The sequence below is a fragment of the Orussus abietinus genome, unplaced genomic scaffold, assembly GCF_000612105.2.
Source record: "Orussus abietinus isolate OABI.00-Male unplaced genomic scaffold, Oabi_2.0 scaffold19, whole genome shotgun sequence".
Lineage (NCBI taxonomy): Eukaryota > Metazoa > Arthropoda > Insecta > Hymenoptera > Orussidae > Orussus > Orussus abietinus.
The window spans coordinates 799396-814027 of record NW_019395981.1 but is presented as its reverse complement, the minus strand read 5'-3'; the positions used below and the strand labels follow the sequence as shown (position 1 = coordinate 814027).

The following is a 14632-nucleotide window of genomic DNA, read 5'->3' as shown; positions in this document are numbered from 1 at the left end:
AACTCTCGGCTTGATCCATACATATGCAATCTCTAGGTGAAGTACGTGCAAGGTGTTATCGTATAAAAAAGTGGTGCTCAACACTCGTCGGCGCACCTGCGGGTTATGGCTCGAAAGCTCTTGAGGCCACATACACAACTCGGGCTGATTTTCTCCCCGAAGATGTGACCTGTATTAAAAGCAAAGTACACCTTTTCCCTGGAAATGTGAAACCCCCAGTGCCCCGAATACGAGCTCTTATTACTTCAGCCCAAGATCGAATTAAAATGCGGACACAAATTCGACGATGGCCCCTCGGCATGGTCCTTCCCCAAAATATCCCCATCGAACCCCATGCTCGCAGCATCCAAATCAACTGTTCTTCGTGCTACCTCATCTTTCTACCCAGAAATCTGGAGCTGGTCGCTGGTCCAGCGGACTTTGCGAACTCGTTGAATTATCGCACAAAACTTGAGGCGCAATCCGAAAGCAAAACAGTGACAGAAGCGGGGCATGTGAAAATATTTCACATATTTTTGCGGGAAATTAATCCAGAGCACCAGGGCAGGTCAGCGAGCACCATGAGCCGGTGAAAATTCTCTTGACAAACTGCCCTCTCTAGACCGCGGCCAGGAAGGACACGTCCATTTGGAACGTGGGGCAGAACGAACAGCCCCGGAGACCATTCAAATGACCTACCACCGTTTGCAGTACGGCGAAATTCCTCGAGTTCATCCTGAACCTGAAATTACGTCAATTAGTCTAATTGTTCAGATACGGAGTCGTCAGAGTCACAACGGGACTTCCCCGTGAACAGTGATTGAGGTTCGCCTCGATCGTTTGGCAATGAGTACCCTAATCATGCACGTTTGCAAAAACGGGGAAAAAGACATCGGTTTACTTACTCCGGGAGGCCTTTATTTGCAATTTAACTTTCCAGGCGACGACTAACGACTCGGAGCTCTGCTTCCGGGAGGAAGAAAATCCCACGGGACGAAACCAGTAACGATGGAAGCGGCGGTGTTTCTCTGTCCCCGCTGCAGTGGGGAAGGCTGCGAAAAACGATGAAAAATGCTCTTTAGTCCCTAGAAAATCAAGAGCTCCTATTTCTCCGCACCCGCGGCTCTCTCAAGGTCGTTTTTATCCTTTAAGGTTGTTACGTGCACTGAGCATTCCGCTTGAACTCTCAGGTGAGCGCTCAAGTTAGGTCAGTAATATGAAATACGGTGGAAGAAACTCTGACCGCTGTTTCTTATTAACATGACTGATGATTGCTTCGGGGAAACAATGCATTCCGTTCCTCTCGAGCCCTGGATAAGATGCTACTAGACGTCATAAAGATAATAACTAAAATTAATGAAATGTACGTAATAATAAATAGAATAAATAAAATAAACATAATCAACGTAAATTAATTAAACCCCAGTTCTCGGAATTGATTATCGACGGTTTCCAATTGGGGTTGATCGTGTCTTTATCTCCATGAATCTTTAAAGTTATTCGTTGATTTTTACTTGAAATTCCGCTCCAATTTAAGTCGGTCCGGTTTCCGGAATCGCTTCTCTAACGATGTAACTCCGCACGGGAAGCTGCACTCTAAACTCCGAATGTACATCCGACATTATCGAAAGTCCAGACGTATTGGATCGCTCCTACGTTTGGAAACGGAGTTGTGTAATTAATGGCTATGGATAGTAGGATTTCGACGTGGAAGACCCGGACCAGAATTTGTCTTCTGTCTACCTTTAAACAATAGCCAGTCAGTTATCGCGCGGCTACCCTTCAACTTCGCAGGAATATGTTTGTACTGCTAGCCAAACTCTGACAATAACCGCAACACAGCAAACCTTCGCATTCGGGTCTTCTATATCGCACCGAGGTATCTCATAAGTGTTTCGCATAGATATGCGTAAAATGAATTTTATCGATAGTTCTTCATAACTAATTTTCTTTATAAATCAACGTGTTGCAACATTCTAAATTCTTCTAAATTCTGAAGGCTATGCAATTCGAATACTTCCTTCCTTACCGACGTTTGGTACCCCATCTGTGAAGAAATGGTGGAACTTCCGCTGCAAGAATTTTACAGTCGATTATGCAGAATACACATTGTTACTAAAATTTTCCGGATGAGGACTCTATTGACTCTTGATAGCGGAAACTCTTTTTCGAATAACCCAGCGGCTTATCTCTAGTTATCCATATTCGCAGTTTTATTGTGGCTTACCGGGTTTTCGAATGCTCATGTTCTCCACGTAATATGGCATTTGCAGCAAGAAGTCTGCGACTTTTCTGTAAAGCGTACAATGGCAGCAATTGTAAGGCATTTTGTACTTTGCGGGAACCCATAATCAAAGTGAAACATATCCAGGCAACGCAAAAATATCGTTGTTTTGCCGATTGTAAGTACAATTTTCTAGAAACATAACCTTGTTTTCTGATAAACACGCACAGTCGATATCAAATGTTCGCGAAGATTCAGGATTTCTGAGATCAAGGAACTGGTATAGTGTGTAATTCTTGTATAATATTGTTGAACACACGCCAGTATAAAAGTTATATGTATATGTTCCACTTGAAATTTGTAATAATCATTCCTGACGAGACCTCTTTATGAATGATACTTCCAGCAAACAGACCTGGAATAGCTGGGAGCTTAACGAACATACAGTCGACAATTGGTGGTAATCAACCCCATGCACAAAATGTATCGGAAGGGGAAAAACAAAGACAAAAGGAGGAAGAAGAGCGTAAACAACAAGCAGAAAATGAGAAGGACCGAGAGCGCTCGTGGAAAATGATGAAGTATGGTTTTGCATTTTTTGGGGTATCGTTGACCTTCGCTGGTAGTGTTTTAGTCTACGAACTAGGCAGACCAAACCGCGATGAGCATGGAAATGTTATAGAGGATGAGTTTTCTCATTTACCGTTCTTTGAACAACTTTACAAAAGGCTTCGCAGAGAACTTACATATTACAAAAAGGTATTATTCGTTAATTATGAATTTTGACGTTAATTCTACGGAAACGATTAGAATTTAATAAATTATACCAAATTTACATTTCTGATTTGGTATGTAATATTTACATTTTATTCCAGTTTGTGCAAGAACCTAGTAGAGAAAAATTACTTCCTGATCCTCTTAAATATCCATATGTTCAACCTCCGTACACGTTGGTTTTAGAAATGACAGATGTTTTGGTACATCCAGATTGGACGGTAAGATAAATATTCTTTTCTGTGTAATTCTCAATAAACGATCATAAATGACGAACAAACGCTCGTTAAAATGCATGAATAATTTTTTTTCTGTAGTATCAAACTGGTTGGAGGTTTAAGAAAAGGCCAGGGGTTGATCAATTCTTGGAAGCAATTGCGCCGCCACAATTCGAAACTGTTATATATACAGCAGAACAGGGAATGGTATGAAAATTAAATTGTTTAAAGAAAATTATTTATAAGTGCATATTATAAAAATCTGAATTATTACAGACAGCCTTTCCCATACTCGATGCTTTGGATCCTCAAGGATATATTATGTACAGATTAGTTAGAGATGCCACTCGTTTTGCCGATGGACATCACGTTAAGGACTTGAATGCCTTAAACCGAGATCTCAGTAAAGTAAGAACTGCGCTATTTCGCCTCCGACTTCTTCATTATTTCTGTTCATCTAATGTTTTTTATTGTTCAGGTTATTGTAATCGATTGGAATGGAGATAGTGTAAAATTTCACCCAGAAAATACGCTCAAAATTCCTCGATGGACTGGTAACGATGGCGACACGCAATTATATGATTTAGCTGCATTCCTTAAAAGTAAGTTAGACATAGCTTCACAAACAAGTACTAATAAATTAGCACCACTATCACTATTATTTCAAAAATTATTCATTACAATCATTTATCTAAATAAACAATTATTATTTCTTTAGCAATATTGGCAACAAATGTGGAGGATGTCAGAGATGTTTTAAATTACTATCGACAGTTCGATAATCCATTAGAGGCCTTCAGAGAAAACCAACGAAAATTATTGGTATCTATAAAATATATCATCAATGACATATTACTTTTGAACGTCATCTAACTTCAGTTTATTTTTACAGTTACAAATAGAAGAAGAAGGAAGTAAGTTACAAAAAGAAGGAAGCACAGTACTTGGCTCACGATGGAAGCCTTCATTTTTAAAAAATCGTTCATAGAAATGAACGATTAAGTTCACAAATTTGTACATTAAAATATTTGTTACATATTCTTTTACCTTTCACCAAAAATGTGTACTTGAGTTTTGTAATCATTCAAAACATACATGCAACTTTTGCTTAAGAATGGAATAAAATACATTTGTGAATTAGTAATATTCATGAATACAGAAAAACTTATTCCGTGTACTATAATCGCTTAGTCTCAAAGTATAAGCACAATTGGAAAAAATATAAAAAACGTATATGTACATAAATAAAAGTCTATAATCCTACATATACTACAATATAAAGTACTAAAATCCTGACGTATATCTTTTCTTTTTGATATTCTTTTTTACTGGTCTTACATTGCTAGATGGAAACAGACATTCCTGAATATTGGCACTATCTTGAACGCAAGTGACGTCTGTTACCTGTGATACACTAACTAATTCTTGAGTATTGACTTCTGAAAATGTACAATCTATTTCCTCTGGTTGGGAAACAGGAAGCTCCTTTGTATCCGAAGATTCAAGCCAATTTAAAACTTTTTGATAAGGTATGGCTGACAACGGAACAGTAACAGGCTCTTCTGAAATATCCCATGCTGATAGTAGTTCAGGTGCCAATATGTCAACATATGAATTTAACTTTGTTACAGACTGCCTCCATGTTGGTTCATAAATGAACACATTCGGACACTCTTTTCTTTTTAAGTGCAATTTCTTATTATTCAAACCTTAACATAGGAGAAATGAAAAAATGTATCATCTTAATTATTTCATTCTGCTACTTCAAGATCACACTATTTCTGTACTTACTTTCATAAATATAATCGATACATAATTTTGAAGATACAACAAGAGGCAATACAGTATCATTGTATCTTCGGTTTGCCCTCTCCCAAGCTTCCAAAGCCATATATGCATTACAATTTCCTATAGAGAATTTATTTAATACCTCCTCGTGCGTGATACCCTGATAAAATATGTCACCTGAAAATAATCTACATGTAAATTTGTATACATGGGATACATAAAAATAAAAGTATTCTATATATATAAAATATCTCCTTATACTTATTAAATTTACCCTACCAATCGAATTTTGTACAAAGAAGTGTACATCTCCATTACCATCAGGGATTAACAATGAGCCTGCGGTAGACAGTTCAGCTCTGATTCTCATAGACGGATCTAAACATTTTCCTTGTTGCTGACTTGCTGTTAAACTGTCTAAAATACTTGGTGGAGTGTACGGTAAATTGTAAGAATGTGGAGTCTCAGTGTTTTCCCATGTATTCAATATTATTGTGTTTTCTCTAGGTAATTGACTAGATAAAACAATGATTTCTGTTTCGTTTCTGTAAAATAGAGATTTAATAAGTAGATCATTGTTATGCAGTTCAGCAGTTAATTTAGTGCATTTCAAATACCTGTTATAAATGCTGCCAATGAGTGGTGCACTCTTAAACTGATGAGTCCACTTTTGCTGAACGCATGATTTTGGTGACCTGCTATCACAAAGCAATAAACTGTGATATGATCCAATATATTGACATGCATCGAGTCTGCACTGAAGAGTTAGACATAAACTTTCGCATTCTTCCAAATTCGATTTTGGACACAAACTCAAAACAGGACGTTTAAGAGGCATCTATAAAATGAACACAAATTACAAACACTGCAATGAACATGGCAAGATAGACCTGTAAAAAAATCATTGCTGTAAATTGATAATTCTTTTATTTACCCTAGTATCTAAATAATGCAAACAGCATCTGTCCGCATATAAAAGAATATTGGGATCTTGTTCTTGACTTCTAATGCTTCCCCAATTATCCTCCAGAACTTTAGTCTCATCAATCTGTCCACTGTTTATACATTTTCTGTAAAACGTATAAATATAATTAGCCATACTATTGAGAAAATTATTTCAATGCTCAATGTCCTTCGAAATAATATATGCAACTGTACTAGATAACCGTGCCATAAATTATTTATACTAATTCTTTTGGGTCCTAAGAGCTATAGGCACGGGTACCCGGCTGATTATGTTTCTTTTGACTGGTACAAATGGTGGCGGCTAAATCCTAGCCCATAAACCTTAACGGTAGTAAAGCCTTGCCAGGCTTTGTAAAGAAAAGGTAATACAATTCACAGTAATCATATATTTTGCCAGCTATAAATTGTACCACCTTAAATCACATAAATGACCCTTATTTTCTACTTACTCTTTGAGTAAATCCCACAAAGTCACTATTCTATCCGTATTAGCAGTATAAAAGGTATTGACTTTTAGAAGATTCAAATCTGCACTGACATAAGGACTATGTGATTTTTGTTTGTGTATTTCCATGAGTTTTAATCTGTTTTTAGATTCAGCCAAGGAATATAATACACAATGATGTTTGTATCTTCCCAAAAGTTGACCTATAAGTGCTTTCATTATATTAAAAATTTCTACTCAACAATTAGTAAAACCTTCGTACTCACATGTATTGTTGCTGGAACTACATTTTAATTCATAAAGGGTTCCATTGGTGATACATTTAGCTCCAATCTTGAGTTCAGGTTTCCACAAGGAAACATCGTTAGCAACAATTGGAACAGCCGCTAAGTATACCCACATCATTGTATAAATAAAACAAGATACATTTATCATTACTGTTAAAATTTAAATTTTGTTATTAACGTAAGATATGATTTTAATTACCTAATTCTCCATTGTAAGGAAATAATAAAATCCTTTTGCCATTTAATAAAACATTGCACAACGACCCTCCAGTATAGTACCAGTTATATTTCTGTTTTGAAAAAACATTGTAAACAAATACTTTAATAATTGAACAGAATGTAATGCATTAAATTGTAAAGTACGACGTGTACATGCATGTATTAGCATACCCCTTTAAACGTAGGATCAGGGTCCAGTTCAATGATCTCGGATATATCTGCTACATATCTAGGAATTTTAGTATACATTAAACCATCATTTTTCTTCCACAGAATATCTTTTTTCTGGCATGGTTCAAGTTCTAAAATGCAAATTAAATACTAATGTTAAATATTTTTTTCAAAGGACCAATGAAAATAGTCACCTTTCTTATGTTTTTCATAGTACTCTGTAATCCTATTTATATCATTCATCATTTGTGCTTTGGTTAACATCAGCTGCAAAGCTGGATCTTCTCCGCACAAAACTAAAAAAAAAAAAAGAAATGAATAAATAATTAGCTTGTATAATTTCAGATACAATCATAACGATTTTAAAATTATTATCATTCATTCGATTATCAAAAATCCATGTGACCAATAGTAATTGAGATTATAAATAATAACATTTACCTGATCGTGGTAATCTAACAGGTGGCAATAAAGGCTTCGGTAAGTCAGAGTGATACGGGAATTCTTGATGTAAAATATCATCGTTAATACTATTAGTGTCATCTTGATAAATATTATTCAAATTATGCGCAGGTACGGAATGATGAGGATAACACTTTAAAAAGTTGGTCTTCAATTTTCCATGCAAATTAAGCTCAGTTCGCTTAACAGTTTTTATCAAACTATCAATTTGTTTATCAGCCATTATACATAGATGACAGTTACAAAATCATGGGATATCTGAAAAAATTAAAAGGTAACAGTACATTAATGAATGACAGCATATCTTTAGTCAATCTCAGATTACAAATAATTAAAATACCTACCAACAACTACATCCAAAGAACCTTAACCTAGCAATGTGTCAGTGCCGCCAACCACTGGTAGAGTACAAACAACGAGAATAACGAGATCTTGCTATGGACATAAGCATCCAACTGTTTCCAATTGTTTTTGTCGTTGTATTTACCACGATTAGAAAATTTTAGAACAAACTTTTCTTTGGTTCCAACTTTCCCTCCAATTTTTAAAATTACTATCAGAGATGAGTTGGGAGATTGCTTACGGGCAGGATCGCGCGATCGCATTCTGTGCTGCCCTCTGGTTTCGTACGTTAGCTTTCACCGTTTTTTGCCCCCAAGGGCGGCGCAACGAATTTCTGATAGGAGTTCGCGCACTCGCGCTGGCGGTACCATCTACCAGTCGCCGTTGGCGGCTCGCGTATTCGTGATGGTAATACCATGCGGCAGTTGACGGTGGTGGCTTACCTACGCTTATCGACACTGCACGCTTTTGATGGTAAGGGAAGAACATTCGTGACGCTCCATTTGACTTTATCTACTTATCTACTACTATTAAGTACATTGTTGCCTCGAAGTCGACGTTATACGGAGCTTTGGGGCACGCGTCGGTGTCGCGTACGGAACTCTCATGCAGCGAATCTGTGTGAGTGCGATCGCTCCTAGAAATCTTCGCGCGTCCCAACCGGCCAAGCGCCAAGCTACGGGTCGAGACGTTGAGTATGTGTGCGTTCGGCACTACACTCGACGAGTATGCGTGAGAGTCGAATACTGCGAAAAATTCTCCCGAGGCTTACCTAACTGCGGATACAAGCCGAGTCATTTCGCGTATGATTTTTACATTTTCCTACTAGCGTTATCGAGCGTTTTTCGATCATTTTCAGAGCGTCTTCGAGCATTTTCACGCATTTTCAGAGCGTTTCCAAGTGTTATCGAGTGATATTCAAGTGTTTTCGATCGTTATTGAGCTTTTTTCGAGCATAAACGAACGTTTTCAAGCGTTATCCAGCGATTTTCGAGCGTTTTCATGTGTTATCGAGCGTTTTTCGACCGTTTTTTAACGTTTTCGGGTGATTCTCGATAATTTTCAGAGCGGTTTCGAGCGTTTTTAAGCGTTTTCGAGCGTTTTCGAGCGTTTTTGAACGTTTTCGAGCATTGCTCGATCATTTTCAGAGCGGTTTCGAGCATTTTCACACATTTTCAGAGCGTTTTCAAGCGTTATCGAGTGATATTCAAGTGTTTTCGATAGTTATCGAGCTTCTTTCGAGCATTATCGACAGTTTTCAAGCGTTTTCAAACTTTATCGAGCGTTTTTCGACCGTTTTCGAACGTTTTCGAGCGTTATCGAGCGATTTTAGAGCGTTTTCAAGCGTTTTCGAGCGTTATCGAGCGTTTTTCGACCGTTTTCGAACGGTTTCGAGCCTTTCTCGATCATTTTCAGAGCAGTTTCGAGCGTTTTCAAGCGTTATCGAGCGTTTTTCGAGCGTTTTTGAACGTTTTCGAGCATTCCTCGATCATTTTCAGAGCGGTTTCAAGCACGCAATGAGTGCTTCCACTTTTAACAAAGTTAAGCTACTGTCATACAAAAAAAAAACACGCTAAGTGGAACCACTCGCGCAGCTATTTGCGAACCGGTGGTTTCGAACAATAGTTGGAAACCACCGATCCCCCAGGCTCACCACGTGGAGGTTGCTGCGCACCGAAGCCCTTTACAAACGTAATAAATTAAGTTAAATATATTAATAGAGGGAAGGGAAGGGAGGGGGGATGTCTCCCATAAGGCCCGGTTTCACAACCCAAGTTAACCGAAGTTTGATTTTTAACCGTTAGGTGAAACCGTAGGTTAAAACTGGGGTTAACCGTTAGGTTTAACTGTAGGTTAAAACTGGGGTTAAACCAGTTAAACTTCAGTTAACTCGAGGGTGGAACCGAACCTCATTAGTGCTCCACATACATACAGGTGTGAGTATGTGTGTGACAGCAACGTTAGAAGCACGTAACCCGATGTTTACCCTGCGGAAGACCAAAGGGTAATGATGCTCCGAGCGCGCGCTCGGCCTTATATAGGGTCCTCGACCCCGGCATGCGCATGGTAGGTAAGCCACCACCATCAACACTCGCATGGTATTACGATCACGGGTACGGCTGCTGGTAGATGACACCACCATCGCGAGTGCGCTAGCCCCTACCAGAAATTCGTTGCGCCGCCCTTGGAGGCAAAAAACGGTGAAAGCTAACGTACGAAACCAGAGGGCAGCACAGGATGCGATCGCGCGACCCTGCCCGTGAGCCATCTCCCAACTCATCTCTGGTTACTATCATTGAGTGAGCAGAAATTCGAAACAAAGATTTGACAGTTGGCGCAACTGACAATCTTGTATTGTCTCTCAAGGGATACTTAAAGTTGGGTTCGTTATCCTACAGATGTAATTTTGCGTCTAGAATTTCACACTCACGAAGGTGAAGAGGAAATTGTGAGAATTAGCGGAGGTGCCAGAGAAAATGCCTTATACAAGCGAACTTTCGCAATCTCGGGAATATCAGAGTTTCCGAAGTTCAGTTCCTCTCAGAAAAATCGTCATTGACATTGACAGCTCAAAGGTGATAAAAAAAAAACAGTCAAAACAAAAGAAACGACATTTAATATCTAATACTATGTAATGGAAATTTCTTATTAATTTAGTATTCAGGAATATCATGAATTTGCATGTGAGCTTATTTTACATTTTTCGTTCCATAAAAATTATACTCGGTGATGTTATCACAACAGAATGCTGTAATTATAATATTTATTAAATCTTAATACCATTAGAATCATATTAATTCAACCACACAGCAACAATGATCGTGTTAAATATGTCTCGTAATGAAGTACGAACTTCATCGCATTGAAGATACTGTGGAATGCGTTTTGTGTGGTATAACGAAGAAATCATTAAAACTTCATTTTCGGTGTTTTTAGGGCTGGAAAGTATATGACTCTGGTCCAAAGACGATCAAGTGTCCCGTGATTTGTCTTCCACCTGTCAGTGGTTCAGCAGACATTTTTTTTAAGCAGATTCTTGGGTTGGCCGCTAAGGGTTATCGAGTTATATCGGTAGGTGAAGTTTCTTACGATTATTTCATAAGTATAAGTGCATATCAAGTAAATGGTACACATTGGACAGTTAATAAAATGCGCACTGGAAGTAAAAGTGACATTAATATTTATACATCACAAAAATTATTATATATTATAATTAAGCGATCAGGGTACATTTCAAATGTAAGCAATTTTGTGAATTTTATTTTATTTCCAATGACAACTAATTCGTATTTATACTATAAGCTTATTGAAAAAAAATATCAGAAATGTAGATTGCATTATAGCACAAAAATGTACGATAAGAAAAAAGTTTAATTTTCTGTAGGCAGAGGCACCTGTATACTGGAGTGTAAAAGAATGGTGCGATGGATTTAAAAAACTTTTAGATTACATGGAGCTGGACCGAGTACATCTTTTTGGTGCTTCTTTAGGTCTGACATTAAATTTTGTAGTCTGTATACACGATTGCTTAACAATAATGTGTGCATGTCCATTCCAAACATTTATTAAGAGAACCCTTTATATTTATTATTTCTCTTTTCTCCAATTGTAGGGACAATAGTCTAATTGCGTTTTACTCATTTAATTATAATCCAAAAAAATTAACATTCGTATGTATTTTAGGAGGATTCCTTGCCCAAAAGTTCGTTGAACTAAATTTCCATTGTCCTAGAGTTACATCACTGGTTCTGTGTAATACTTTTACAGACACATCCGTGTTCAATTTTAATGAATCTGCAGCCTTGTAAGTGACATCATTTTCATAATAAATTCTTATAAATATTCTCGTGAGTTTATATTTTGTTCAACATTAATTGTAGTTATTCTGATTCCTAGATTTTGGATATTGCCATCATTGGTTTTGAAAAAGATGGTAATGGGCAATTTTCTGACACAAAAAGTCGATGGAGAAATTGTAGATGCAATAGACTTCATGGTAGAAAGGGTAAGTGTTCCATTTTCATCATGTGTAATATCATCTATGAAGAATGTTCTAATCTCCATGTATGTCAAATAAGAAAAAGATGAAGATTTTCAATTTTAGTTAGAAAGCTTGACACAATCTGAGTTGGCCTCCAGACTTACAATGAATTGCATAAACTGTTACGTACAGCCGCACAAAGTATCTCATTTACCAATTACGATAGTGGATGTATTCGATGATTATGCTTTATCAAGTGTAGTTAGAGAAGAGATGTACAAATGTTACCCCAATGCCAAATTAGCACATCTGAAAAGTGGCGGTAATTTCCCTTACTTGAGTCGTTCACCTGAAGTCAATTTACATTTACAGGTATGAACATTTAAGTAACATTATCTAAAGGAGGAATAAAATACCTTCTATAAATTTGAAACTAACTCGTTAATTCATTTTTACTTTATACTTTATAGATCCATTTGAGGCAGTTCGAAGGAACAGAGTATTCTGTATCAGAAAGAAATAAGAGTTAATAAGATCGTGATTCGAGGCAATATAATAATTAGAACGGCTCGATCCGAATTTGATAGTGCTTTAATGTGCACACGTCAGTTTCCTGTTTTCATTTGCTATAGCTCATATTTGTCAAATTACCGTGCATTTGAACCAATTAATATAAATAATATTTATCTTAATACATACTTGCATTTAAGCATACCAGCGACTATAATGATCAATAATGCTTTCGATCATACAAACTCGTCAAATATTTAGAATTTCTTAAAGAAACAGTTCCTACGAAGCACACGCTTAATAATTTCCCCTGAATTAGGAACAGTTGATATTAGTTGAGATGCGCAATGACATTGTTACTCAAGATTGAATACATTGTATTATAAGATCATTTCACTTGTAAAATGTACATGGGCTGTAATTGTTATTTATTATAAGTAGTTATATACGTAATTTAATGTTACACATTGCCCATAAACTTAATTATGTAAATTAAGAGCTGTTAAATTATGCAATTCCATACTTGATACGATTTGAGGGGTGTTCTCTTTTTTATATATATTGCATTCCCTATACAATTTGTACTTTCATATAAATGCTATAGGACTGCCACTAAAATGCCCCTACTCAGTTCGTATCATCGGTGAGAAGTACACTTTTGTATGAACATTACCAATGTCTAATCATAATTATGTACGGTGAATTATGGCTAACAGCTGCTCGCTGCAATCAAGTTAAATTACTTTTACATGTTTTAGAATGTATACCTCGTCATCCTGTAAATACGGGCTTTGTTATTTGGATCGCGTTGTAAAAAATATAATTTTTTAATGAAATAGCTCTTATTGCAATTTTTCCGCTCCTACGACAACCTATGCTTTCTTCAGAATATATTTTCATAGATAAGCACTTTATTTTAAAAAATCGATTAAAGACGTATAACAAGTAATTAGTACTACATCCATCCGATGTATCTAGATAATTCTAAGTCGCGCAGTTCGTTTCAAGGACCTAATAACTCATTAATCGATATTACATAACGTTACCAAAAACGCATTTCTTTTTATTTCCCTTTTCCCCTCGTGATTTGTTACGCGTTTCGGCTTCGATCCGATACGAAGGATCGATCGATCATCTAGATAATGCCAAGCCGCATGCCTTCGCGTTCACAGCCCATTAAGAGCGATGCCCTGACCTCTTCAAGTGCAATAATTCAATTACTGCTCGTTACCGAGAAAAATCGATGTTTTATCGAATCACGGCAATTAACCCCCGAGTCATGCGTCTGACGTTTGTCCCTTAACATGTCATGGGACAATCTAGAGTCTCGATGCTCTCGATTTTCAAAGGTCAATCCCCTACCTCATATTCGCACGCTCAAAATATCGTAACAAAGATCATCACCGAGCATTAAAAAATCGACCTAGGCTCTCTTACCACAACTTGGTGAAAAAATAAACCCCTACTTCATTCCCGGCGCTATATTGAATAATCCCTCAAAGTCAATCTCAACATTTAAGACATCTAAGGTATTTAAGATACGCAGCCAAGCAAACGTATGCGTTCGGCGTCCCCCCTGTTCGGTGTTTACGCCAGTGAATAATCGTCATGCGCGCTAAAAGGGCAGGGAATGTGCCAATGACAAGAGCCGCCCCCCCGCAGAAGACGAGAACCCCGAGCCCCGGGAGGGCGAGTTAGGAAAGGGCATAAAATGTGGAAAACAGGTAGGTAGGAGGTCGGGGAAGGGGGCAAGCGGCCGAGCGCCTCGATTGGGTGTGGCGCGCGGCGCGGCGGAGGCGGAGGCGTAGATAAGTGAGCACTCGGCTGGCGGCGCGCGCGGCTCGCCCAGAGAGGAAGGAACTCGAATGAGCAGCGCGCCCGCGGAGTGGGGGTAGCGGACCGAGGTCGATGCCATGGAGGGGGAATGCGGGCCGAGAGGTTAGGTCGGCGCGGCGCGGCGCGGCGCTCACATGCCATTGATTTTAAAAACTCTGTAGTTCCGCGGACTGTCAGCTCGGTCGACGAGGCTCTCGGCGCGCCAGTCTTCGCCGGCGGGACCCGCGTTTACGTAATGTGACGCGCACCGCGGCCGAGAAAAATAACGAACAAGCCGAGTGAACGAATACACGGGATACGCGAAACGGCTGCGGCGACGCCGGCCGCGCCGCCGGTGACCGAACTCGCAACGGGACGCCGCGACTTCGCGACCACGCGGCGGACGCTCGGAGAAGGTCGCGCCGATTTCGCCGGCCGTAAAATCGCAAC

At 38.4% G+C, this 14632-nt stretch overlaps 3 protein-coding genes across 6 annotated transcripts; 2 read left to right on the top strand and 1 right to left on the bottom strand.

Moving 5' to 3' along the window:
• Positions 1 to 2213: 2213 nt before the first annotated feature.
• Positions 2214 to 4341, top strand: LOC105699922 (mitochondrial import inner membrane translocase subunit TIM50-C). Its single transcript, XM_012425368.1, has 8 exons — positions 2214 to 2381; positions 2610 to 2962; positions 3079 to 3198; positions 3295 to 3402; positions 3472 to 3603; positions 3674 to 3797; positions 3914 to 4017; positions 4088 to 4341. Exons 1-8 carry the CDS (start codon positions 2240 to 2242, stop codon positions 4181 to 4183), a joined length of 1179 nt encoding a protein of 392 aa, XP_012280791.1. The 5' UTR covers positions 2214 to 2239; the 3' UTR covers positions 4184 to 4341.
• A 97-nt stretch (positions 4342 to 4438) lies between these two features.
• Positions 4439 to 8094, bottom strand: LOC105699921. 3 transcript variants are annotated; one of them, XM_012425365.2, is made up of 12 exons: positions 7878 to 8094; positions 7513 to 7791; positions 7266 to 7367; positions 7072 to 7202; positions 6881 to 6971; positions 6661 to 6780; positions 6399 to 6597; positions 5918 to 6053; positions 5601 to 5821; positions 5263 to 5528; positions 4987 to 5160; positions 4439 to 4904 (listed from the first exon to the last, which is right to left on the bottom strand). In XM_012425365.2, the coding sequence occupies exons 2-12, from the start codon at positions 7754 to 7756 to the stop codon at positions 4480 to 4482; spliced, it is 2109 nt and encodes a 702-aa protein (XP_012280788.1). In that variant the 5' UTR covers positions 7757 to 7791; positions 7878 to 8094; the 3' UTR covers positions 4439 to 4479. The 3 variants fall into 3 exon arrangements, with proteins under 3 accessions (XP_012280788.1, XP_012280790.1, XP_012280789.1); XM_012425367.2 differs by having other exon boundaries at positions 5302 to 5528; XM_012425366.2 differs by lacking the exon at positions 7878 to 8094 and having other exon boundaries at positions 7513 to 7837.
• Positions 8095 to 10192: 2098 nt separating this feature from the next.
• On the top strand, positions 10193 to 13205 carry LOC105699718 (maspardin). 2 transcript variants are annotated; one of them, XM_012424928.1, is made up of 7 exons: positions 10193 to 10451; positions 10813 to 10947; positions 11261 to 11366; positions 11560 to 11680; positions 11773 to 11881; positions 11981 to 12229; positions 12328 to 13205. In XM_012424928.1, exons 1-7 carry the CDS (start codon positions 10353 to 10355, stop codon positions 12385 to 12387), a joined length of 879 nt encoding a protein of 292 aa, XP_012280351.1. In that variant the 5' UTR covers positions 10193 to 10352; the 3' UTR covers positions 12388 to 13205. The 2 variants fall into 2 exon arrangements, with proteins under 2 accessions (XP_012280351.1, XP_012280352.1); XM_012424929.1 differs by lacking the exon at positions 10193 to 10451 and adding an exon at positions 10509 to 10626.
• Positions 13206 to 14632: the final 1427 nt, after the last annotated feature.

Coding starts and splice junctions, on each gene's coding strand:
- LOC105699718 (XM_012424928.1), top strand. CDS start 10,353: ATGCCTTATACAAGCGAACTTTCGCAATCTCGGGAATATCAGAGTTTC. Junction 10,948..11,260: donor AGGGTTATCGAGTTATATCG/GTAGGTGAAGTT, acceptor AATTTTCTGTAG/GCAGAGGCACCTGTATACTG. Junction 12,230..12,327: donor AAGTCAATTTACATTTACAG/GTATGAACATTT, acceptor TATACTTTATAG/ATCCATTTGAGGCAGTTCGA.
- LOC105699922 (XM_012425368.1), top strand. CDS start 2,240: ATGGCATTTGCAGCAAGAAGTCTGCGACTTTTCTGTAAAGCGTACAAT. Junction 2,382..2,609: donor ATATCGTTGTTTTGCCGATT/GTAAGTACAATT, acceptor TGATACTTCCAG/CAAACAGACCTGGAATAGCT. Junction 3,199..3,294: donor TGGTACATCCAGATTGGACG/GTAAGATAAATA, acceptor TTTTTTCTGTAG/TATCAAACTGGTTGGAGGTT.
- LOC105699921 (XM_012425365.2), bottom strand. CDS start 7,756: ATGGCTGATAAACAAATTGATAGTTTGATAAAAACTGTTAAGCGAACT. Junction 7,368..7,512: donor TGTTAGATTACCACGATCAG/GTAAATGTTATT, acceptor TTTTTTTTTTAG/TTTTGTGCGGAGAAGATCCA. Junction 5,822..5,917: donor TGCATTATTTAGATACTAGG/GTAAATAAAAGA, acceptor TTCATTTTATAG/ATGCCTCTTAAACGTCCTGT.